The sequence below is a fragment of the Theropithecus gelada genome, chromosome 8 (genome assembly GCF_003255815.1).
Source record: "Theropithecus gelada isolate Dixy chromosome 8, Tgel_1.0, whole genome shotgun sequence".
In the NCBI taxonomy this organism is placed as follows: domain Eukaryota; kingdom Metazoa; phylum Chordata; class Mammalia; order Primates; family Cercopithecidae; genus Theropithecus; species Theropithecus gelada.
The window spans coordinates 107,673,608-107,700,953 of record NC_037676.1 but is presented as its reverse complement, the minus strand read 5'-3'; the positions used below and the strand labels follow the sequence as shown (position 1 = coordinate 107,700,953).

The 27,346-nt window shown below is 35.9% G+C and overlaps 1 protein-coding gene across 3 annotated transcripts in view; it reads right to left on the bottom strand.

The window, feature by feature from the left end:
- ZFPM2 (zinc finger protein, FOG family member 2) overlaps positions 1 to 27,346 on the bottom strand; it is a 489,523-nt gene that overhangs the window by 354,282 nt on the left and 107,895 nt on the right. For all 3 annotated transcript variants that reach the window (XM_025393837.1, XM_025393838.1, XM_025393839.1), the window contains one exon: positions 15,907 to 16,008. In XM_025393837.1, coding sequence (XP_025249622.1) covers positions 15,907 to 16,008 — 102 coding nt within the window. The remainder of the gene's footprint in view (positions 1 to 15,906; positions 16,009 to 27,346) is intronic.

Sequence of the window (27,346 nt, the reverse complement as noted above, 5' to 3'; positions counted from 1 at the left end):
TACAGCCACCATAATCCACTCCACCATGGACTGAACTGTGTTCCCCCAAAACTCATATGTTGAGGCCCTAATCCCCAATGTTATTCTCTTTGAAGGTATAGCCTTTAAGGAGGCAATTACGGTTAAATGAGATCATAAGGGGAGGACCCTAAGCCAATAGGAATGCTATCCCTGTAAGAGGAACACACACCAGGAGTCCTCACATACACAGAAAAAGTGAGGCAAGGATGCAGCAAGAAGACAGTCATCTGGAAGCTAGGAAGAAAGGCCTCACTAGAAACAAAGCCTACTGATACCCTGATTTTGGACTTCCCCAGCCTCCAAAGTCATGAGGAAATAAACTGTTGTTGTTTAATCCACTCAGTCTGTGGTATTATGTTATGGCAGCCTGAGCAGGCCAATACATACCCCAAATTGGGGGAAACGTAGTGGAGTTTAGTTGACCACCACAGAGAGAGCCCCTAGGGTACATATTCCAATCAGTCTCTTACGTCCTTCCAGGGTTCTGAGATTTCCTAGACAGGGAGTATTTATCACAAAGTCACAAAGCACCCTCCCCACCCACCACACACACACCCAGTCTGGAAGGTTCTGGTTCCTATTTGCCTTATATTTGCATAACTAACAAGAATTACTGAGCTGGGGCAACATGGTGAAACTCCATCTCTGCAAAAATAAAAACAAAACAAAACGAAAAAAAAAAAACTAGCTGGGCATGATTGTGTACACCTGTGGTCCCAGTTCTCTGGGAGGCTGAGGTGGGAGAATAGCTTGAGCCCAAGAGGTCAAGGCTATAGTGAGCTGTGGTTGCACCACTGCACTATAGCCTGAGTGAAGCAGTGAGACCGTGTCTCAGAGAAAGAAAAAAAGAAGATCCATTCAAATGACTTCTTTAATAATAAGAAAACGGTTTGTAGAATATTTTTCATGCCCAGTTATAGCATTAGAATTGGTGAGAATAATTTCTTTAAAGTTTTTTTCCTTTATCACCCTATTAAGAAACTGTTGCTTTAATCATATTACTATAATTATTGTTTAATGGCAAGGGGACCCGATGTCCCCCTTATTCAACTTACAGAATAAAAAAAATATGTTCTCTACTAAGGAATATGATAATGTTCTGGAAAACATCTAATTAAAAAAACAACTGAAAGAGCAAAGACTCTGAAGATGGAAAATGCTTTCTTCCTTTTTTTCTTTTCTTTTGGCTTGCTTTTCTTTTAATTGCTTTTATAGAGAAAATATAACTAAAAGTAATGTCAAATGAAATAATGCATTGCTTATTAAAAATACATACTGAAAACATGCACCGTCAATTTCAGATACTTGATCATTTTTATATTATTTGGCATAGAGCCTACTTAATTCTGTTAAGTGGCAACATGTCTCCATCCCTGATAGAATATATTTGTCTATTTGTTGTTTTCACTTTAGTTTATATTATTAACACAATGTTAAAAAATGTAACAATCTGCATTGATTAATATGGAAAAGGTAATGGGGGGAAAACAAATGAATTTTTTAAATTTTCATTCCATCAGTAAGTTTGTGACTGTCTTTACATGGAGTGTAACGTTCATTTCAACTGATCTCTGCCATGAAAACAAAAAAGAATCTTTGATTCTTTGTGTATTTACCCAAAGATAAAGGAATGTTTAAGATGAAATATGCTCTTTTCTTTGCTTCCTTGTATGTGACCTTGTATTAAATTTTTAACAATTTGAAAACATGCAACACTTTGCAATTTTCTTTTAACTACACCTAATATACGGTCCATGGGAATTCTGTCAAAAAGACTCTGCTGTAGGCAAGAAGTTCAGAGGACACCCCTTGAGGCTTTCTTTCTTATTCCCTTCAAACCCTCCAAAAACCTCCAACAGCCAAGAGCCAAGTCAGCCTTACTTCCGAACACCAGGTAAGACCAGTAAGGCCACCAGAGGCCCTGGTTAGATTTCTTTGCTCATCTTTTACCAAACCCTTTTATTGTTGCCTTTATATAGTTGGTAGATGTAACACATCTTCAATAGGCAGCCTCATGTCTAAATCTGGAGTCCCTTCTCTGCCTGCAGGAAACTGTATTTTCCCTTGTCTTTCAGAGTCTGTCCTTTCCTCAGGTATGAGAGTGACAGGAAGGACAGCGCCATCCAGGTAGCAGGTCTAGCTGGGAAGTGAAGGCTTCTCTGCAGGCAAAATGAAAGCATGTTTACCACACATGCTATGGAATTAGACTTGGCAAAAAACAAACAAACATTTTCTATCTATGAGTAACAACTTAATGTGGGTCCGATGTGAATTTATCACTCCCTTGGGATTGCTTGACGAGATCATTATTGCCTGTGTTACCTCATCAGCATCATTTCTTACCACCAGCATCACACCGCCCACTGTAAATGCCTCTATCACTGTACCCAGAGCCATGTGTTTTAATTATCTCATCATTTGTCTATCTTCTCCTTTGTACTATGAGCTTTTTAAGGCAGACTAAGTCATCACTTGATCCTTGGAGCATACTGCATAGTTCTTCTTCAATAAACGTTTGAACTAATTAAATTAATTAATTCAATGTAGGTCTACAAAGGTGCAGGAGAAGAAGTACAAAATCTAGAAAGCATATGTAAGTTATATTTATGAGTGAATAAGTTGCATGCTCCAAGTATCAATCTTAGAAACAAGTGCATGAGTTTATTATAAAGACAAAGATATAATAATGCTCAAGGTCCAAATGTGCTACTGAGGTAAAAACAACAACAAAAATACAATAACAACATACTGGCTGCTATCTGTTTGGCTACTGAAAAAGAAAGCATACCTCTAACATATCAAATGCATAGTACAAATGTATATTATATAATTTATTGTTAGCAAATGTAACATATCAAGCACATTAAAAGTGATAAACCTCACAATAATCATAAGCTATTTGACAAACCAAAGTTATTGAGAGACACAGGTAGAAATGAGGAAATTTAAAAGAAATAACGCAGCCGGGTGCAGTGGCTCATGTCTGTAATCCTAGCACTTTGGGAGGCCAAGGCGGGTGGATCACTGTCCTGACTAATACTGTGAAACCCCGTCACAGGTAAAAATACAAAAAATTAGCCAGGCATGTGGTGCGAGCCTGTAGTCCCAGCTACTCAGGAGGCTGAGGCAGGAGAATCACTTGAACCCAGGAAGCAGAGGTTGCAGTGAGCCGAGATCGTGCCACTGCACTCCAGCCTGGGCAACAGAGTAAGACTCCATCTCAAAACAAACAAACAAGTAAAGAAATAATACTATGGAAAACCTGAAGGTAATGTAGGAGCAGAAAACAAAAACTAAAACAATTTAATAAAGTTAATGGATAGTAGATTCAGAGTAGTTTTAACACAGGAATACAAATTTCTCTGGAAGCATGCTCCTAAATTCAGAAGTTTAGAAAATTCTTAGGCAAAAATAAGAGGTAAATGATAATGAATAATTTTATTCAATTACCAGAGAGTTTTAAAGAAATCTAAGTACTTTATACATTAATTTACCAATAAAATTTATTTTGTATATTTATTTGACAATAAATATTTTACATGTTTATTTATCAATGATGGTTGTTTACTACAGCTGATTCCATGTGCTTGTTTTTCCCTCTCATTTGAACCTACCAGAGTCCCGTTTCTGCCACCAAAGCTCCATGAAATAGTTCCAGTTAAAATCACTAATATCTGGATGTCACTAAATTTAAGGAAATTCTTAACTCTCCATCTTGGCCTCTCAGCACCATTTAAGCCAGGCATAGCCCCTTCCTTAAAAAAAAAACAAAAAACATTTTCCTGGTTTTCCCCATCTTCTCTGGCCATTGCTTATCAGTCTTCTTCGATGACTCTTCTTCCTCTATCCCTCCCCTAAAGACAGGGAATTTCTGTCTCCTATCTCTGGGGAATAGAGGTTTGTTTTGCAGCCCTCTGGTTTATATTTCTATACTAGGCAATTTCATCTCCCAAGAATTCCACTGCCATGAGTACACTGCTAACTCTCCAATTTATATCTCTACCCCAGACCTTTCTTCCAGGCTCCTGGCTATATTACCAATGTTCTACTCAACAGCTCCATTTGGATATCTCAAGTAAATAAAAAACATGCCATATTAAAAATCCAACTCATCATCTTACTCCATGAACATGCCTTTCCTTCAGTCTTCCTTACCTCAGTAAATGGTGTCAAAATATTCTACATCGAGAAAGCCACATATAATGACACTAACAAATATATAAAGCGCTCTCTACAAGCCACTGTGACCTCTTGATAAGGCCAGTGAATTTTTACTTCCTTCTGTCCACTCTCTACATAGTCATCAGTGTCCTTTCTTTTTTTATTCTTAATGCAAATATGAGCATGTGACTTCTCTGCATTTTATGTCTTCAGGTTGGCTTTGAGTTTAAATCCAACAATAGTATTACAGAATATAAGGCACTGAAGAATCTGAACCCTGCTTCATCTTACACCACTCTCTTGGTTGGCGTTCTTAGCTTGAACCACAATGGCCTTGAATTCACCTTCCTTCTCATGACAAGGGTTTTGAAAATGCTGCATATTCTGCCCAGGTTATTCTAATCCCAGTTTTTGCTCAAACCCCCTTCCCATGCTCTGTCCAACTAATAATGCCTTTTTCTCTTTCAGACCTTAATTTAAATAAATACTTTACACCCCTTTTACCTAGATTGAGGTTTGAGTATCTCTTATCTGAAATGCTTGGAACTAGAAATATTTTGGATTCTACATTTTTAAAAATTTTTTGGAATATTTGCATTACTTGTAGAGCATCCCAAATCAGAAAATCAAAATTCCAAAATGCTTCAATGAGCATTTCCTTTGAATACCATGTACTCAGCATTTTGGATTTTGAATTTTCAGATTTGAGATGCTCATCTTGTACCAAATCCCAGGAACAGTAACCCATGATCCTTGGAGAAACAGCTCACCCCAGGTTTAGAACAGAAAACTAACAAGATGAACCTCTGACATTTTATCATGCCAGGAGTAAGATGGGCTATCAAAGTCTATTATGTTCATTCATGTCAAAAGGTCTCAGAAACCACCCTGAGGTCTTAGTCACTTTTGGAGGGTGAAGGCACCAATTCACTATTCCACAAATTTGTAAATAATGAGAATGATGCATTTATCCTCCCCTTTCTTTATGAACAGTATTTAAGGAAAACCAAATAGAATAAGGGAAGATTTTCCTAAGATAACAATTTTAGATAATAATTTTAGCTAATAAATTCAGACAAACAATGGCAAAATCTGAAAATCAGCATTTTGCAAATCCTACAGATACAATGGAACCTGGCAATAATTACTACGGAAAAGCTGATCAGAAACTTGACAAACATCGGATCAGGCTGAAAACACCTAAACCACCGGATACACTGTACAATCACTACAAGTGTAATTGGAGCGACAGTACATGTGAGCATTCCCACCGCACAGTACATCACACGCTTGTACTGGTAGTGCACTGGAGCATGCAGTTGGGCACCCAGTCTTTATGTGCCTGCTGATATAAAGCAGTAAAAAGCACCAACGTGTATGCAGTATTGATGCCCACCATATCAAACCTGAATTTACTCAAGGATCTAGATTAACAACCAATTTACAAGAAATGTGGGGTATCGAAGAACATGCTACACAACACCACCAGGATGCAATCTACCCAATTTAGAACATGAAAAGTACTCCAGGAGAAATTTCATGTCCACAAATAAGTGTGTGTATGGGGGGTGGGGGTTAAGTGTAGAGGGAGAGAGACTGCTATACATTCGAAAAGACTTATCATATAAACCAATAGGTGGATCTTTGTTGAATCCTGATTCCAATGAACCAACATAGACATTTTTTGAGATAAGTAGGGAAGTTTGAAAATGAATTGAACTTTAGATAATATTAAGAATATTTTTATGTGTTATATTGATATTTTGTGTGTTATATTGATATTTGTTTAAAGCAAAAGTCCTCATTTATTAGAGAGACTATCAAAGAACCTATGAGTGAAATGACACGATTTCTGAAACTCGCTTTAAAATACTCTAGACACTTTGGGAGGCTAAGGCCAGGAGTTCGAGTCTAGCCTGGCCAACATGGTGAAGTCTCATCTGTAATAAAAATAAAAAAAAATTACCTGGGTGTGGTGGCGCACTAGGGAGGCTGAGGCAGGAGAATCACTTGAATCCAGGAGACGGAGGCTGCAGTGAGCTGAGATGGCACCACTGCACTCCAGCCTGGGTGACAGGGCAAGACCCCATCTCAAAAAGAAAAACAAAACAAAACAAAACTCTAGAAAAAAAAATTTAGAAGGAAGTGATGAAACCAGATTAGCTAAAAATTGATAACTTTTGAAGTTGGGCAATGGGTACATGGGAATTCATTGTACTCTTCCCTCTTCTTTGATGGATGTTTAAAACTTTGCCTATTAAAATATAAAAAATAAAAATAAAAACAAATTAAGTTAAAAATGATTGGTCCTCACAGGAATCATTACTGAATCTCTTTCCACCAGACTGGGCTAGCCCCATCACGGATAATGTAGTTTTACGATATCATTTAAGTTACTTCTAGAGAACAGCTATCACATATGCAATAAGCATTCAAGAATCATTATTAAAACAATTTTCAATTTCTGGTAGAACATACACTCTCTGAAGTTGAGACCACTCTGGTTAATGTACTGCCATATATCCTAGGGCCTAACACTGAGTGTTGCATATAGTTGATACTAAATATGTAGCTGAAAACACAAACTTGCCCTAACTAATTTATCTGTGTCCTCAGTCAATATTATCCTTCTAGTAATTTAGTTCCAAATTTGTGGCACATTAATATCAAATTGTATATATCTCTATGCATCTATTTTATTTTTCATGATTTTAAACTACTTCCAATGCATATCATTGTGTTGATCTTTACTTATATTTTAAACCCACTTAAGTTCTTTTTAAAACCAGACAAAATAAAAACAAAACAGGTTTACTTCTTTCTCTCAGCTTTCCAGATACGAGAGTCAATTTACTCTCACATATATTTTCAGAGCACAATACTGGTACAAGGAAATCAATGCCAATAATCCCTCGTCCAACATACATATTTAATGCATAATTTTGGGTTTCGTTTGTTTGTTGTTTTGTTGTTGTTGTTGTTTGAGACAGGGTCTCATTCTGTTGTTCAGGCTGGAGTGCAGTAGCAGGATCACAGCTCACTACAGCCTCAAATTCCCAGGTTCAAGCAATCCTCCTACCTCAGCCTCCCAAGTAGCTTGGACCACAGGTGCCAATCACCACGTCTGGCTACTGTTTTTTAAATTTTTTGGTAGAAATGAGGGTTACACCATGTTGCCCAGGTTAGTCTCAAACTTCTGGGCTCAAGAGATCCTCCCACCGAGACCTCCCAAAGTGCTGGGATTACAGGCATGAGACACTGTGCCTGGACAGTGCATACATTTTAATAATAGAGATTATAAAAGGAATGGCTAAGATATTTCTTATATACCAATTCCTACTGATGGGTAGTGTCTTTCTAAAGTGCCCTGTTGAGATGCATTCTAAGCTGAATTATGGTTCAATGAGAAGGAACACAGTAAAACCCTGTTAGTGAACACAACTGGGGTGGGTAGTGGTTATTTAATCAAAATAGACAAACCATAGAAATATTTTTAAAATAGTGTTATAAGCATTATATTTTACTTTATAACACATAAAAGCATCAAACTTTTCATATAGGGTCTAGACATTTTGTATAGACCAACCAATTTGTGTTTCACTTGTATAAACAGCATTCACATTCTTCATGTATGATTTCTAGTTTGTTTCATTAGAATAGAGGATGTAAAAGCTTTTGCAAAGCTATTTAAGTGAAGTTTCTTTAATATTTTGTAAGATTTTTCTCGCAAATTATTCAAAGTTTTTTTGACCATACCTACATTTTTTAGTGATTTTCCTTTATCCAGTCTTTTGAAGGTTTCAACATAGTTTTCATAGAAATAATATATTTTGTGTGAACGTATTTCATTGGTTTAGACAATATTTAAAATAAAGTAAAAATTATAGTAAAAAGTATGCCTAGGAAGCATACAAGTGACTGCCCACATCGTTTCTTTCTAACTCCTGGGTCCTGTATCAGTTTGCTGAGTGGCTGAAACAACAGGAATTCATTGTTTCACAGTTCTGGAGGTTAGAAGTCCAAGATCAAGGTGTCAACAGGATTGGTTCCCTCTGAGGGCTGTGAGGAAGTATCTGTTCCATGCCTCTCTCCTCTAGCTTCTGGTGGTTTACTGGCAATCTGTAGCTTTCCTTGGCATGTAGAAGTACCATGGGGATCTCTGCCTTTATCTCCACAAGGCATTCTCCTGCGTTGTCTCCCAGAGAAGACCAGTTATATTGGATCAAGGGTCCACCCTACTTTACTACGACCTCATCTTACCCAATTATATCTTCAACAACCCTATTTCCAAAGAATACCACATTCTGGGGCACTGAAGGTTAGAATTTGAACATATAAATTTGGTGGTATAGAACTGAAACCAAAACTGCTTCAATCAGTAAGTTTTAGAGAGGGATAGAAATTGTAGTTTAGTTGAGGGAGCCTCTACTGCAAATAGTGAATTGTCATATATTTTGGGGACCATAAGATAATCATAAAATTTGGCACTGTATCCATTTTCCAGTACTGTGTCTCATGAAAAGGTCACTGCAATGAAAAGGTCCAAAGAAAATTTATCTTAAATTCATTATCTTTAACGTGAATTTCTCAATTTAACTTATGTAAACAAATTAGATGTTTGCAAACTCTAAAACAAGCCACTATCTAAATATACTTAGTTCCCATTCTTACACAGCTGAAGAAGTAAAATCATCATAATAGTAATAATAAATTGATATACTTCATAAAGTTGTTTATGAATCAAAGACATTAGCTGCCTTTCCAAACAGTGATCCAACCTACTTTTTTTCTTTTCTTTTCTTTTTGGTTGTGTTTATGTCTGTCCTAATTCTGTATGAGAGTGCAAATTGGAGTAGGGAATAAAAGAGAACTTTTTTACCGTGTTCCTGTGGCATTCTGTTCTACAAAGAGTCAGGCTTTCATCTTTTAATCCAATATCCACTTAACGACACTACAGAAGGTTTATTTTTTACCCCCTCTTGTTTCACAAAGGGCTCAAAAGTCTGTACCAGTTTTTGACACTTTGCTATAATATTTTCCTGACCCCCCCATACACACACATGTGAGCACACATACACATACACACACACTCCTCTCTGCCTCATTTTCATATGGACACAAAGCATTGAGATAAAATGATGGTTCATTATAGTGGTACAGAGCTCTTATCTTCATCCGGCAAGAGTCATTTCCTTCCAAAGATTGAAATGCAAATGTGAAAATTAATGATAACTGCATTATCTGATAGCAGAGATAATACCAATTCACTGTCAGAGTAATACACAGTCATTCTAGGATTTCCTCCGCTTCTCACAATATTCTTCTTACTGTCAGACTATATCTATGGTTAACTATGTTTCATAGGTTTTTGTTAATTTACTTCAAATGGCATTTCCCAGATCTTATATCTACCACATTTTCCCAATCAAAAAGGAAACGAAATCAGAACTGTAATCTTCAAGCCCTTCTTTGGACTAGTAAAGAGGGCGAAAAAGCTGTATCATTAAGTGTGTGCTTCTATCTCATAGTGGTCTTCTGGCTACAGTTTCACTTTATGCAAAAGTGATCATCTTACTAGTTTAATTTAAAGTACAAAGCAGAACTTGCCTGATCATCTGTTTATATCCATCATGTTGAACAGCAACTGTATAAAGCAACTTATTTACAGATATCTTGACCAACTTTTAGTCAAGATGCAACAAGTAGACAGGTCTGATTTTGCCCTAGACATTTATTTTTGAAAATTTATTTACATTAAAAATTGTTGAATTGAATCATGTTTTAAGTCAGATTGAATAGAACATACTTAACATAATCCTACAATGACTTTTACATTGCAAAATCATTTTGCCAAAGTAACTCACTGCGCTAATGTTTAACAAGGACTTTTTTTTTTTTTTTTTTTTTTTTTTTTTTTTTTTTTTGTGAGACGGAGTCTCGCTCTGTCGCCCAGGCTGGAGTGCAGTGGCCGGATCTCAGCTCACTGCAAGCTCCGCCTCCCGGGTTCCCGCCATTCTCCTACCTCAGCCTCCCGAGTAGCTGGGACTACAGGCGCCCACAACCGCGCCCGGCTAATTTTTTTGTATTTTTAGTAGAGACGAGGTTTCACCGTGGTCTCGATCTCCTGACCTTGTGATCCGCCCGCCTCGGCCTCCCAAAGTGCTGGGATTACAGGCGTGAGCCACCGCGCCCGGCCTAACAAGGACTTATTACATGTAAGGCATTGTAATGGCCACACAGGTACAATTGCTGAAATGATAGTAAAAGTAATATTAAGAGTAATTAACTGAGCACTTAGGAAGCTCTGAGCTCCATGCTTCAGATGTTAAATCTCATTAATGAGGTAGTTATTATTATTAGCTCTATTTTACAAACAAGGAAACTGAGGCCTTGGAGTGTTAATAGTTTGCTCAACGTCACAAAATTGATAAGTGGCAGAGCCAAGATATAAACAGAGGGATGTTTTTGGTCTTCTCCATTCATGACATTACCCCAAAATAATTTACCTTTGATGCATACTCTGACTTATTAGTGTAAAAGCAAGTTTTAATATTTGAAAATGTATAATTCAAAAAAAGATTACAAATTTTATTCTATTAATTCACGAATCATCAATATAGTGTTTGATTTTCTACTTCATTTTTATTGAAATGACCCAAAGCTTAACATATAAATGTTAAAATCTATTTAAATAGAGGTATATACTTATCCTGAAAAGTGTGTCAAAGAATCTCAATACCTGCTCAAAATGTTATACCTGTGTATGTCTGCATTAAGACATGTTATGGGGGGGGGGGGGTACATGTACTTATTTGCATATTTAAGTAGCATGATATTTTCCTTTATTAGAGCTCCGTGGAAGTTTCAATTACAGCTGCTGTAAGCCTGATGGTAAGACCAAGATTTCATTCAATATTGTACCAGACAAATCAGATTTTCACTATTCCCAAGTGCAAAAAGAAGTAACTATGTTTTAATAAGGTAATTCAGAGAATTAGCACACTGAAAGTTGATGTAAGTAAGATGTGACTTTTAAGGTGCTTGTTTCATAAAGGTAGATGACAGATTTATAAAAGATTTACCTAAGTTTTATTTCCCTAGTCTCCTAAATACAAGTACATAAAACAGACTTCGGTCATGGAATGTGGTTAAGATCGCTAGGGATGTAAACACTATTTTCAAAATAAGGTCAACATTCCAACCATTGGTCTGTCTGAAAGGATGGAGTGAAAATTGTTTAACAAAGTTCAGTCCTAGGGTAAGGGAAGACCACTCACATATTTAGCAAGTCCTATTCTCTCCCAAGTTCTGTGCTGGACACTTTGCAAATATCATCTCTTTCTAATTTCATCCTCATCACGTTATTTCAAGCTATTATTATTCCCATTTTAAAGATAAGGAAACTGAAGCTTGGCCTGAACTTCTGAACTTAACATGCCAGAACCTAAAATCTGTACATTTCATTCTGTAGTTTAAACCATACTCTACTCTCCAGTCTATGAGATGCTTAATTATTGCATCAGTGACTCAAATATGGTACATGAATAATTAAAGAAGCCTACAGGAGGGGAATGATATCCAAAAAATGAGAATACGGACAGCATCATGTTACACCTTGAACTTCTCCCAAGTACTCTAAACAATTATTACAATAAATGCAAGATAAATATTTATTGAATACTTAGACATATAAGAATATTGGTAAATGAAGAACTTGTGATAGTGATAAAACATAAAATTTGTGAGGACAAAGAAAAGAAAAGATGTTTACTTAAAAGAAGACAGATGTTATAAATAAAATATGGGCAAATACAGATGAAAAACCAGAATAGTGAAAAGTAAATGTTCTGTGAATTAGATTCCAAGCAAAGAAGTGTCCAAGTAAAATTTTATGAGCAAGAAAGAACAATTACATTAAAAAACAGATGTCAGAGATACTGAAATAATGAGATAATGACTTTTATATTGGCCTGAACCTTCCTAGCTTAGTGTGTGTCTAGCTTTTCATTCAAACTATGAGAGATTCATAGGAACTTGAAGGATACTTAAATATGAATCAGAAACATTTAAACATGAAAGAATTCCACCACAGAAACGTTTACATGTAAGATAATTTTCTTAAAGATTGTTTAGGTTACACTTAATCATAACAGCTAACAAAGGTGTGAGCAATAGTGATAACAAAACATATCTTTTAGTTGAATAACATAAGAAAAATGTACTTTCCACTGTGGAATCTGCATTTGATCAAATGGAACACTTCAGATGGGAGTTGATTCATTATTTAATTCAGCCATCAAGAAAGGTTGTGGAGTCATCATCAATTCAACTCTTAAAACAAAAAGATAAATCCTGATCCATCTTAAATGATGTCAGCTCTATGCCTCAAATTCTTTAGATAATTTCCTCGTCCTTTGATTCCGTTCTCTTTTTAGAGAAAACCATCTCTCTTAGGTTGATGTCAGAACTGAGGTGGAGAACCTTAAAATTAGAAGACCTTGAAATCCAAATCTGTTTCAGTACCTCATATCTTAATCAATAATTTGTGGCTCAACTCAGTATAACAAAACTTTTCTCTTTATTTCATCAGGTGTACTACTGGGCATTAGAAACTCTAAGAAGAATTTTAAAAAGTTCTGCTTCAAGACTCAACAACTGCAAAGCCACAATAGTAAATCACTGGCATTTTATGTATATGATCTGATTTAATTCTCTAAGAGTTGTTAAAATTATTTTCTATTTTTTACAAATGAGGATATAGGCAAAGAGAGAACAATTTTTTTTTTTTGCCAAAATTCCAAATTTTTTGCCAAAAATCTCCCAGCTAGTGAGTATTAAATCCAGAATTGAACCTAAACCCATGGAATCTAAAGCCTATTTTTTTTTAATTTTTAATTTTTGTGGGCATACAGTAGGTGTATATATTCATGGGGCATATGAGATATTTTAAGACAGGAAAACAATGTGTAATAATCATATCAGGGTAAATGGGGTAACCATCAGTAAAGCCCATTTTCCAATATGTTTGGAAACTATTACTAAAAGTTGCACAATTTTCCCTCCTGACTACAGCTGGAAAATGCCAATACTGTTTCATTAATAACAAAACTTGCGGTAGTAACATCGAAGTAATTGCTGTTTATGCAATAGCCAAAACACAAAATACCCCGTACTTTCTCCCAAATCTCCTGATTAAAGGAAATTAATGAATATTCTACCGTGAAAAGTAAATAAATGGATATTATTTTGTTACGAATCAACTTCAGTTCAGGGAGTTTTATAATAGTAAAACCCTTTTTTTGGCTAAATATGTATGGAGAAAAATTATTACTCATTTTATAATAGACAAAGAAGCAATTTTTTTGTAGGCATACCTGCTTAGAGTCATGTATTTTCTCTTCAAAGTTTTGTCATAACCACATGTGCCCAGAAAAGAGTATAAAGTTTTTTTTACCAATATCAAATAAATAAAAACAACATTAAATTAAATACATTGATAAATTTAAATGAAAATGGAAAATTCTTCACTTTGAATGACAGCATAATTCTTCACCTTGTTCACTTTCTCTCCCTCTCTTTTTTTAGCCACAAATACAACTTTATTTGTTGAAAAGCTTCCTGAAAAAGGTAGCACTGGGTGTATAGCCTGTGTTTGGCATTTTATCCTCTAAAATTTGCTTGCTTACTCCCAAGTCACTGGAAAAGCTATGGGCCCCAGACATAAACAAAGATAAAAACCCACTCCCCACAAATTTTCCCCATTGTAAGAGTAAGGCAGAAGGTACCTTTCTGCAAGCAGGCATATCTAAAAAACCATCTAATTTAATTTTAAATGTAAAAACGCTTCTAAATTAACATATACATACTTAATTCTATGAATAAAGAACTATGGCCGGGCACAGTGGCTCATGCCTGTAGTCCCAGCACTGTGGTAGGCCAAGGCAGGCGGATCATGAGGTCAAGAGATCGAGACCATCCTGGCTAACATGGTGAAACCCCATCTCTACTAAAAATACAAAAAATTATCTGGGCATGGTGGCACACGCCTGTAGTCCCAGCTACTTGGGAGGCTGAGGCAAGAGAATCGCTTGAACCTGGGAGGTGGAGGTTGCGGTGAGCCAAGATCATGCCACTGCAGCCTGGGCGACAGAGTGAGATTCTGTCTCAAAAAAAAAAAAAGAACTATAAGAGGCTGGGCGCAGTGGCTCATGCCTGTAATTCCCTTGGGAGGCTGAATCGGGCAGATCATTTGAGCTCAGGAGTTTGAGACTAGCTTGGGCCACATGGTGAGACCCAGTATCTACAAAAAATATAAAAATTAGCTAGTTGTGGTGGTGCATGCCTGAAGTCCCAGCTACTTGCAGGGCTGAGGTGGGAGGATCACTTGAGGCTGGGAGGTGGAAGCTGCAGTGAGCCGAGATCATGCCACTGCACCCCAGACTGGGCAACAGAGTGAGACCCTGTCTCAAAAAAAATAATAATAATAATAACTATAAGATATAAAAGTTCACTCACTGTTTTTAAGTTAAAGGTAACCTCCATGACAAAACCAAGATGTTCCAAAAATCTTTTTCCTTTTTTTTTTTTTTAAATCAAGGGAATCCTTCCCCACATTGAGAAGAAGCATCATGCCACAAGGTGAAAATGCCAGAAGGCTACATTTTCCTTTAAACTCTTAAAATGTGGTAATAAGGTACTTTAAAAATAATACATTTTTGATCTAAAATCTTGTATAGCATTATGTTATAGAATACAGAATACAAACATTTGTGTGTATGATGAATAACATTAGAAATGACATCATAATAATCAGATATACTCTATCTTCATTTTTGTTTGCATTATATTTTCCAGCTGCTGGTTTCAGAAAATTACTGCTGGAGTTCCTCTCTTCTTCACGTACAGCAGAGAGCAATTTGCAAAGTCATGCAAGGGTGAAAATGTGATTGAAATATAGGGATCGTTCTTAATGAAAGATGTTACTGCTTTGGAAATTATGGCTAAAACTATTTCAGAACTCACTTATATTCTTAAGCCTTATGATATAATAGTCTCCATTTATAAATATACTATCAATTGTAAATTACTTGGCACCAAATGTAAAGACTTTTTTCTGCAGAGTTCTTTTCACTGTTACATATTTACATACATTTATATTTGTGTGGTGGAGTATTTTGATCAGTTTTTGTTTTTCTTTAAATGATTAAATGTTAAGCTCTTTAAAATCAAGTGTAATTTTACTCATCAAAATGAAAATGTTACCCAAACCTTAGATCAAAAGGGGGCATCTTTTGATATTTTCTAAACTTCTAAATATGTATTGAGGTTCAACCTATGACTTAAAACATGACTAAACTGAAAATGATCACTCTTTGAAGTACTATTGTTTCTTGTTTCTAAGCTTTAATATTGTGCCCAATTTAAATTTGGATGTAGCTTAAAAATCCTTTGTTCAAAGAAGCAAGTAGAATTGACTAATTTTACATGAAGATGAAAGAAAAAAATGATGGAAACTTCAAGCCGTGGTAGCACTTTGGTTTTTATAGTTTATGTAACAAAAATCTAAAAAGTATTTTTAAAATAATAATCTATATTTAAATGCTCTTATAATAACCAGAACACACAAAAACATTTTTTTCAAGCTAACTAATGTTCAGGAAAAAAAGAAAAATGTGTATTTCTAACAGTAGTAAAGATGGTTGAATTTTAAATATTCTCTCCTACCTGGGCCATCCCAGTCATCTGTCTCAACTCCAGATTGCCCCGGTTTCTCTGACTGTGTGTCCCCATCTGATTCTGCTGTCTCCTGGATTCCTTCATCATCACCTGGAAAACACCGACACAAGGAGAGAAAGAAAATGAGCAAAGCCCTCTCTTTCACATTCACATCCTCATTAAGGGCTGTCCTTATCATATATCTAATTACAGGTTTGCTATACATATTGTCATTATACTAATAAACGTTCACGATTATTTTGATATCTATTGTGGCTTCAAAATAAAGACAATCAGTATTTGTTATCAATAAATGAATGAAGTTAAGTACTATAAGCAATAAAAAACATTTCCATGTAAAATTTCCTTTGGAGTTCTTAATATATATAAGAAGAAAATGAAATTGCAGTTTATATTTTTTCTAATACTTTTGATATAGAAAAACTTAACTCATTTATTTCCAAATTGTAACTTTTCTAAAGATAAGATGCAGATAAATAAAGATCGTAGAATAAGACATATCTATGGTTTTGGTTGAGTTTAGATTACTTTGAAGAACATTTTTATTTTTCCCCAGCTTTATGCTTGCTAAGACTGGGTCTTATTTGTTTTAAAAATATAGTATAAAAGGCCATAATTAAATAATTAGCCAGTGACTCAACTCCTCACAATAAAGGAAACTATAAAGCTATACTTTTGCTTGAATAAATAGGCCAGTTTCTATAATTGTATGCCATCATTTTCACATTAAAAAGGCAGTAACATTCTGAGCAAAAATAAAGTTATGGCAAAGGAGAAACCTTAAGGATACAACCATATTTTAAAAGTAAAAAGTCTAATTAATGAGTACCTTCATTTTAAGTGATAATGTAGCAAAGTATGTGCTGCTTTTAAGGAAAAGTAATCCACTTTAACACAATGTATACTTTAAAATATTAACTAATATGTTGTCATAAATGGTAATAAAATAAAAACAAAATAACAAGAAAATATGAAGACAGAAAAAAATAAATATTAAAATCACAGCAACTATGCCTTGAATTTAATAATGCCAAGTTTTTTGGTTTTGTTTTTGTTTTTTTGTTTGCTTGTTTTTGAGAAGGAGTCGCACTCGCTGTCACCAGGCTTGCGTGCAGTGGTACAATTTCAGCTCACTGCAACCTCCACCTCCCAGGTTCAAGCAATTCTCCTGCCTCAGCCTCCCAAGTAGCTGGGATTACAGGTGCCCGCCACCACACCTGGCTAATTTTTGTATTTTTAGTAGAGACAGGGTTTCACCATGTTGGCCAAGCTGATCTTGAACTCCTGACCTCAAGTGATCCACCTGCCTCAGCCTCTCAAAGTGCTGGGATTACAGGTGTGAGCCACCGCACCCAGTGAATAATGCCAAGATTTTTAAATTAAATTGCTTGCCTATCTGGCTTTCTCTGAAGTATCCAATAACTATTTTCCATATAGGTGCCCAACTCTGTAATACTACTTAAATCTTCGTATGATTATACAAAAAAAAAAAAAAAAAAATACATTGACCTAAAAACTTTCAAAGTAACTTAGAAAATACAGAATTTTCAGGAAATCATGATTATGATAAATGACACAATGTGACGTTAATATGAGTTTTGAAGTTAAAATTCTATAGATTTTATTTTCATTTCTATGTGTAGTTTCATAAAATAAATTTAAAAACTGGAATAAAGGTAAGGAGAAGGAATGTAGAAACCCAGGGTCAGCTCTGTTGAACTCAGTTTACTTAACAGAGTGCATGGATTCTGGTGGATATTAAAGAATAAAATACATAAACCACACCACTGAATCTCATGTCTGAAATTGAAAGATTTTTGAAAATTGATTTATCTTTTCCTTTCAGAACTATCAGAATGAATACCAATGAAATTCCCTCCATAATATATTTATTGAGCATCTACTATGTTTAAGAAACTGTGGTAGGAGCAGTATAATATTTACAGAAAAAGACAGTCCCTTTTTGAAAATATAAACACAATTAAGGAGAGTAAGTTGACAAATGAAAATGCAAGGTAAGGTCCAAGTTTTTAAAACAATATTTTAAAACGTTTTTAAAACAAATAAGATCAAGTCTTAGCAAGCATAAAGGCACAAAGGCTCAGGAACAAAAAAGGGTTTATCATCTGTGCCCCTTTTTGCAGGTTACATAGATGCTAGCCCTGAACTAACCAAGTTCCCTTCTGCCTGACTGTACCTGCTCTGGCCCTTCTCTACCGAGACTCCTCCTGCTTCTCTCAATCCAGAAACTATGGGATGAAAGCTTCTCGCAATCCAGGAACCATGGGATGAAAGCCTGGTGAGCAGAAGGTTTATGGTATCCATTTGGATTGGTCAGATCCCAGGCCTTCTCAGTAGTCTTTGAATATCACCCTGCATACATGTAAGTAGTGAACTAATGTCATGTAATTAGCAGACTGGCATAACTAGAATTACAATCTTAGTCTTGGTGGAGAACCCTAATGTCTCCTGGACATTCTCTGCTTGCCCCTTCTTGCTGGCCCCAATCCACTCTCTTCCTTCTAGGCCCTGCTTTGTGACCCAGGGATCCTGAACTCTACTATAGACTCCAACACTGGAGCTCCCTTGGCCTCTGATTTCTGAGTTCAGCCACCAGAGGCACTGACAGCATAGCAGAGGATCAGAGGTAGGAGGGGAGAAAGGTCAGGTATTCATCCCTTATTCCCTTCCTTCTTGATGGTCTTCAGTTGCCAGCAGTGACTGTATCGCAGAATTAGAGCTCCTGTTCTATGGTGCCCTCCTGCTCCTGCATCAGCATCTTCTCTCGTGTCTTTTGAGACCAGAAGTGCTAAGCTTCTGACTACGGTGAACACTTAGATGCTTCCCAATCCTGGTTTGTTTCCCTAGTCCCGCCCACACCTTGTATACTATCCCTTCACCAAAATCCCTTTAGTTAAACCCAGTGACCACATCATCAGTTTCCTGATGGACTCTTACTAATACACTCCATTTCCTCCCAACTTCTTATGCTACTTTAATGATCTGGGGCCAGTCACCATGTATGCAATATTTTGAGTGACACTTTCTTTAAATTGACTCACTTTTTAATAACTTATTTCATAAATTTAAAAAATATATATTTTAAAAACAAACAACATATATGAAAATCAAAAAGTTTATCATTACTACAAAGGGAAAATCAGTATCACATGCCAAATATAGAAAGTAATCACAAAAATAGATTTAACAAAAATACGGATAATACTATTAAATGCTAGCTACCATGTCTATTTAGACTCTGAGTTTCTATCTCATTGCTTTGTATTAGAAAGAGTAGCAAGTACTAGAGGAGTATTTAAGTGATAAATGGTAATATGAAATTGAGACATTCTCACTGATATACAAAGAATATAAGAAACTTAACTTTTTTACCATTGATTCAAGGCTATTTAATAAAATATCAGTGTACCATCTTAATCTTCTTGAGTGCCACTAGGGATACCTGACCCAATTTGGGGAAATGTTGACCTTTCCAACACTTAATTTTTCATGGAGGCTAGAATCCACGCAATTATTTACCACTTAGATGAGTGACCTTTTGATTACATTTCCACAGACTGAATGGAGTTTCACTCTGGGAGCTAATTCAGGGATGTATACAAAAGGAGTCGTTCTCCCCAATGACAAAGAATAGAGAATATACCCTACAGTTTTTAAATAGCATCCACCCCTTCCAAGCACTTTTCTCATTCCTTATGAGTCTTGAAACACAGGAATTTGAGCACCAGAGGGGACTTTGGAAATCATGTAGCCCAAATTAGATCAACTTACTATTCAGGAAATTGATGCACAGATAGGGTCAATACCTTATCCATGGACTTACAGCTACCGTATTAGTTTCTGCATAAGGAACTTCCCCAAATCTCATGTTCCAGCAATAAGTGCTTCCCACACATCACAGGGGTGGCATACTGAAGCAGTTTTATGTAAATCTCCTTTCCCCAACAAGCAGGATAGTAGGGCTATGGCATCATAAAGGTCACCAAGAACAGCAGTTTGTACAAGTTTAGAAATTAAATTTGAGTCTCCTAATTGTTAGTCTGGCATTCTTTCCAAAACATCCTTTCTCTTTACATCTCTCCTCCAGTTGAGAACCGTGAACACCTGAATAATAATCCCAGAGCAACCCATTAACAAGCAACCATGAAGCCACACTGTTAAAAATTATATAGCCAAGAGCCCAGATCACAGAGAATAAAATCTAAGCAGAACCACTTAGAGAAGTTATTTTATATTCAGGTATTAACTGTATTGTCCTTAGATTCACACAAAGGAGTAAGCCTTCCTGCATCTTACTTTTACATTTTAGTCATTGGAAACCTATGGTGCCATGCAAAATTCAACCAATCATGAACATTACTCACACATACTTTTGAAAATACAATGAGAAATATGAAAAAGGAAAAAAACCCCAGTATTTTCTGTTGAGGACTATATAATCTAGTTGGGGAAATAGGCAATATGCATGAGAGCAGTAGCCACTGATAAAAACCTACAATTAAGATAGTTCATGAATAATTCCAAGTGGTAAGACATAAAGTATAGAAATTCAGAGATCAGAAGCGTAGAAAGAGACTGACCATGAAGAAGTCATATAATGAATTCTGGAGTTCCACCCTCATGTTGACTGCAATGAGATGCACTGGAGGTGTTTCAGTGGGGGGACTGATATGACCCTGTGATACAAATACAGTAACCAACCTATATTGACTAAGTTCCCATGAGCGCACCTTGTCAGACTTTGGGTCTTTTGAGTTCTCCCTTACACATCCGTAACAACACTAATATCTCAAACATTCTCTCTCCCAATTTTTGTGAGACTATGGGTAAGTCTACCCCAAAATACTTTATTAGGCAAATTACATGTTTTTGGAAGAAAAAACAATGAGAAAAAATAGAAAGGAGTATGTCTGGAAGAATACATTGCTGATTTAATCAGAGTTATCACAAAAATTAGAACTTAAAGAAAATGATCCAGTTGAACTGATAAACGTTCACCTCTGTTACACAGAAGTGATACAAAGTGTTCTTTATTCATTAAAACACAGCTTTTTGAGGGCCAGGCACTGTGCTGGGCACTGAGAATATAAAACAAAGGACTTCTCTCATACATCACATATAGACCAGTGTAGGATATAGACAGATCAATAGGGAATTGCAAGCCGGTGTGATAAGTGCTTTGAGGGGAGAAGTTCATGATGGGACAGGAGCACACAAGCTTGACAACAAACCCAGACTTGATACTACAGAAGTTTCTTGGAGGAAGAAACCAATAAATATCTGAAAATTTGAAGATGTGAAATTGAATTTTGTAGGTTTAATATCCTGAGGCTACATGACTAGAAAAAACTTTTTTTTTTCTTTTTTTTTCGGGGGGAGACAGAGTCTCACTCTGCCACCCAGGCTGGAGTGCAGTGGCACAATCTCGGCTCACTGCAACCTCCGCTCTCTGGGTTCAAGTGATTGTCCTGCCTCAGCCTCCTGAGTAGCTGGGATTACAGGTGCACACCACCATGCCCATCTAATTTTTGTATTTTTAGAGACGGGGTTTCTCTGTGTTAGCCAGGCTGGTCACAAACTCCTGACCTCTGGTGATCCACTTGCCTGGGCCTCTCAAAGTGTTGGGATTACAGGTGTGAGCCACCACTCGCAGCCAGAAACAATTTTTAAGATTAAAAATGGTAGCTACCTTCCCAAAGAATTCCATAGGAAAAAGATTATGGTAATTAAGTTATTGTGCAGGAAACATGGCAGCTTGAAGTTGGTGAAACCAGATAGTTCAATGATGTAAGAGTATAATCCAGAAGACGTTTTAAGATACTAAAGAAATAGTTTGAAAAATACTTCAACTGCCTAATGGCTGACTGAGTGAAGTCCTTTCCTTCATGCATATATTCCAAATTTACCCCTGATCATTATCATCCAATATCTGATAGAAAAAGAAAATGGCAAGATGAAAATATTGTAATTCAACCTATTAAGGGGTTGACTGAACTAGTAGTTTCATATGATTAAAAAACTTTCATTAAATGTCACTTAACTGCCAGATCAGAACTGTAGAGCTTAGATTTCAACTTGGTAGTAATACTCAATAATGATAACCTAGATTCATTGGATGATTTGCTCTAATTTGTTTCATGCATTACAAATAATTAGATATTGAAAATAAGTATTGCAGAGTATTTAAAGAAGCACTACAAAAGTAGTTAAGTATACACATTTAACAGCTCAAAATAAATTACAGTTTGTACCTCTTTTAAGCTACTTATAAAACTAGGTAAGGTGTATGCAATATATATCACATTAATAAAAAAATTTGGAGAGGAAAGAATAATTTAAACTTTCTAATTATTTAATCATATTTTTTAAAGGAAGAATGCAAATAAAAAAAGAAAGATGACTAAAACAAAAGAATCTCATATGAAATGATAAATTTGGATGTGGAAAACAGAATGGATCAGAATTTAATTTATATTCATTTCAATATCTGCTATATGCAAAATACTGAAATCATAAAGATGAATAAGGTATAGATCATGTCATCAAGATCAGATTCTATATTAAATCTAAACATGGCTATCATCTCTCAAGCACTACTCAGCACTAGGTATATCGCTAAATACTTTATAAACACCACATCAACAGCTCTGCCATGTATTCATATTCCTATAGTTCAGAAAAATAAACCAACAGGGAGAGATGTGGAAAGATGCCCAGGCATACTGCTAGTAAGTGGCAGAACCAGGATTTGATGCCAAGTTAGTCTGACTCCAAAGACCATGCCCCTAACTTATTAGGACATTACCGTCAAAGTCGACTACATGGCAAGCAACAGAGATTGCAGGATGTGATCTGACAGCTGCTTTCTCCTTATCATGTTTAAGCCCCATTTCTTCACTGTGCTTGCATAATTTTTTTTTTTTTTTTTGAGACTGAGTTTCGCTCTTGTTGCCCAGGCTGGAGTGCAATGGCTCAATCTCGGCTCACTGCAACCTCCGTCTCACGGGTTCAAGTGATTCTCCTGCCTCAGCCTTCCCAAGTAGCTGGGACCACAGGCATGCACCAATATGCCCGGTCAATTTTGTATTTTTAGTAGAGATGGGATTTCTCCATGTTGCTCAGGCTGGTCTCGAACTCCCAACCTCAGGTGACCCACCTGCTTCGGCCTCCCAAAGTGCTGGGATTACAGGCGTGAGCCACCGTGCCCAGCCGCTTGCATATTAAAATAAAATGTTTTACCGATTTGATTTTATAAGCATTATTTTTTCCCTACGGTTTACTATTTTACTTGGCACTTAGTAAAATCAACTACATACAAATGTTAATCAATTGCCATTGCTCATTGACCAGTTAAAAAATTAGATTTTAGTTTCATTCTTTTTACCATAACTTACGGCAATATCATTACATTTGCTAATTAATTGCTTTCAGCACATTCTTTCTATTTAATAAATAAAATGTCAAAATTTTCCAACTTTTAGATTCTTCATCTTCTAACTTTATGTCAGAAAACTAGTTCTTATTTTTATGGTAATGTTTTGACATAATTCATTTTTTAATGCTTTTTACTAATGAAAAATAACTGATTAAAAATAATTTAATCAAATATGAAATCGCTGAATTACTTTTTAAGAAACTATTTTTTTCTCACAAGAGAGACTTGCTTCTTTCCTTCCAATATATTTATTCTCATGAAAAAGTTATAAATATAACTTTATTTTGATATTAACCCAAGCTTCTTCCTGATTTAAATGAAATTGACTTTATTGATAAACTTTTTTTTTTTTTACTTCTATCCATTTTTTATTCTATGTTTGAAATCAGTACTCTAGAGTAGCTTAGGAAAACTGGAATGAATAATTAATAGCAAGATAATAAGGACAAGCTTGTTAAGATATTGCTTCACGAGCTGTGTTGGTAGGAAGAGGAAAGGAAGACAGAAAAAAAAGATGCCAAGAAGAGAATTACAGAAAGAGCTAGGAACTCATTTGACATCCATTCATTTACTTTCTAGATTTTTTATTCATATACTTTTAAATAGAAATTTCAGTGCATTTTCAGCAAAGCACAAACATATTTAATGGGATAACCACTATATATATCCAGCGACCAATTCACAAAATGATGAAATGGAATAAATGTCAAGCAGTAACAAAATCTATAATATTTCTAAAATTATGGCTATGGAGTTAATGGTTTTCCGTCACAAGATTAAACTCTTTTGTTACTCTTTTAAAAGATATCATACGTATTTTGTGGGCCTTTCCATTTTTCTTAGTCTAGGTTTCAGAATCAATGAGAGCCCTATAGGAGGAAATTGAAGGTGTTATTGAGCAATATAATGCATAGCATAAATGGCTCGGGGAAATGCACTTGAATATAGTCTTTGAAACACATGAAACAGGATCTTTAAATACCATATTAGGTATTGTTGGTAAGGTGGTAAAAGCATTGGCTCCACTCGCCAGGCAAAAATAATTTAAAAACCGCAAACAAACACCTTTTCACTGAAAGTTAAATACTTCTGTAGAAATTAAAGATTTGCCACATTCTGAGACAGTCACTTTTTCAGCACAGAATAGCAGCAGTGTTTGAAAGCAGTCATGCAAGCAAACAGCCCTTCTCAACCTTGCTCTTTTAATCCATGTAGTTCCTATCAATATTAACCTCTTATAGAAATTCTTGTACAATATAACTATTGAACTTTCTTGACTAGGAGTGTTACTGTAGCTGTTAGTCATCCCTATAATGTATTTTGCAATCAGCTAAATCATCAAAGTATTTTTTAACAATGAACAGTTCAGAAGTGACAGATCTACTTTCTTGTTCACAACTGCTTATCAGAGAATAGATATCACATATGTTTTCCAGGTGCTTCCTATAGTTAGGATACCTTCACAGAAGAAGCTCATGAAAGATAAGGTCATAAAAGAGATGAAAAATGTGTGAGCTTCATACACTTATGGTTTTATCATCAGACAAGATAGCTTTGGTTAAAGGACTGTAACAGTCAAAAACAGAAAACTGCAGCTCATACTGAAGGGCGAGGACATTAAAGTTTAAGATTCAGTTTATGTTTGCTTTGCCTAATAGCCTCACAATATTGTCTAGCTTAAAACAATTGTTTGGTTATAGATTATCCAAACAGAAATGTCATGTTAAATTAATTCTATGTTACCAAAGTATAGACACGATTCTAATCTCCAGGAACAAAAATAAAAACATACAGCTGTCCCCTTTATGGCAATACCAAAAAAAAAAAAAAAAAAAAAAAAGCATTTCAACTGTTTGAAAAGAACAGATCCATTATGTCCATTATGTTTGTGGATTCCCATCCTGTTTTCTAACTCAGATCTCCCTTTGACTTACTACTTACATATAATAAAATGTAGAGTTTTGCTATCTTCTGGGTAGTTATATTCAGTATACAATTATTTTTTAAAAAGCATGTGACTTTTTTGTAACCTATTTGGGGCTTTCCTATCTGACAAAATATTATTTTGACAGTAGTTTCAGATTCCTTAATATGAAAGATTAAGCAGATCAAAAGACTAGAACCCACATTTATTTGGCTATACATTTGAGGAATGTAGATGAGGAAACAATCCTGAAACAGTTGATAACAGTGGTCCAGGGCTAATACTGTCATGCTGAGAAGAAACTCAATTTCTTCTTTTTTTTTTTTTTTTTTGTACAGAGTCTCGCTCTGCCTCCCAGGCTGGAGTGCAGTGGCGCGATCTCAGCTCACTGCAAGCTCCGCCTCCCAGGTTCACGCCATTCTCCTGCCTCAGCCTCCAAAGTAGCTGGAACTACAGGTGCCCGCCACCACATCCGGCTAATTTTTTGTATTTTTAGTAGAGATGGGGTTTCACCATGTTAGCCAGGATGGTCTCGATCTCTGGACCTCGTGATCCACCCGCCTCGGCCTCCCAAAGTGCTGGGATTACAGGCGCGAGCCACCACGCCCAGCCTCAATTTCTATAGTTAATGCATGACTACTGTCATTTGTAGTGTATCATCATAGCTAGTAATGGGAAAATATTGAAAATACTAATGTTTATGTTTACCGACATCATGTAAAAGTCACAATTGAAGTATTGATAACTGAGGAAGAAAGAACAGTGAATTATTGAACACAGTACTGAATATTTATCCCTGCTATCAATATTATCCTCCATATGAAAAGAGTTTTACTCAAAGTTTAAGTTCATTGAAGATTTGATGCATAAGGGAAATTTCCACATGAGATAAAAAAAGGCAAGTTTTAATCAGTATTGTGTTTTGATAATTTCATTCCTCATTATTTCTCTCAATGAGCACATGAAAGGGTGAGATACATAAGCAAGTGTGGGAAAACAAGGCATTCTATTTTTTTTTTTTCTTTTGAGTCAGAGTCTTGCCAAAGCTGGAGTGCAGCAATGCAATCAGTTCACTGTAACCTTGGACTCTTGGGCTCAAGCAATCCTCCTGCCTCAGCCTCAGGTAGCTAGAACAATAGGCCCAAGCCACCATGCCCACCTAATTATGTTTATGTTTTGTAGATATGAGTATCTCACTATGTTGTCCAGGCTGGTCTCAAACTCCTGGCCTCAAGTGATCCTCCTGCTGCAGCCTCCCAAAGTGCTGGGATTACAGGCATGAGCTACTGCACCCAGTCCAACATTCTATTTTAAACAATGTTTCTAAAATTTATATTTCGAAGTTTATATTTAAATATTTTTTCTTATAATCCCTTCCTCTACCTTCCCTTCAAAAAGTCTCACTCTAACTAATGTCATTCCCATCAGAAGAAGATTCTAAATACCTACGGCATTTCTTGTTCCAAGAAGAGACACAGTAACACCTTATGGTCTCTAAATGAGGATATTCTGTACTATAACCCAATCATAATTATGTTGTTCTGCCAGTAAAAAACCACTATCTCTTCTGTTTGTCTGCCTCTGTGTTTATTTAAGAATATTATTCGTAAGCAAACACTCATTATCAAAGTGTTCCATTGTATTGTGAAATAGGACTTTAAGTCACACACTCAAAATGCAAAGGCTGGAGAAGTAGCCAATAGAGAATGCATATTCTAGGCCTAACAAAGGCATCGTTCCTTATCTGAATGCCCTTTATATAACACTAGTTCAAATACTCTAATGACGAATGACTCTCAGAACTCACAAATAAGGGCTAACATTTCTTTCTCCTAACAAATCCTGGTTTTTCCTCCCGCTTCATCACTGGAATTATCTTCCTCTTTCATTTTCTCTCTCTACTATGGCTTATGGAAAGCTCAGATTTGCAATTTCATATTTCAGCTTTCAGAATATTTATCTTCCTCTTTATGCTTCATCTCTACTATTTCCCGTCCTTAGCCTTATGATCATTGTCCTTCCTGGTCTCTCCGGTCCAACTCACACCC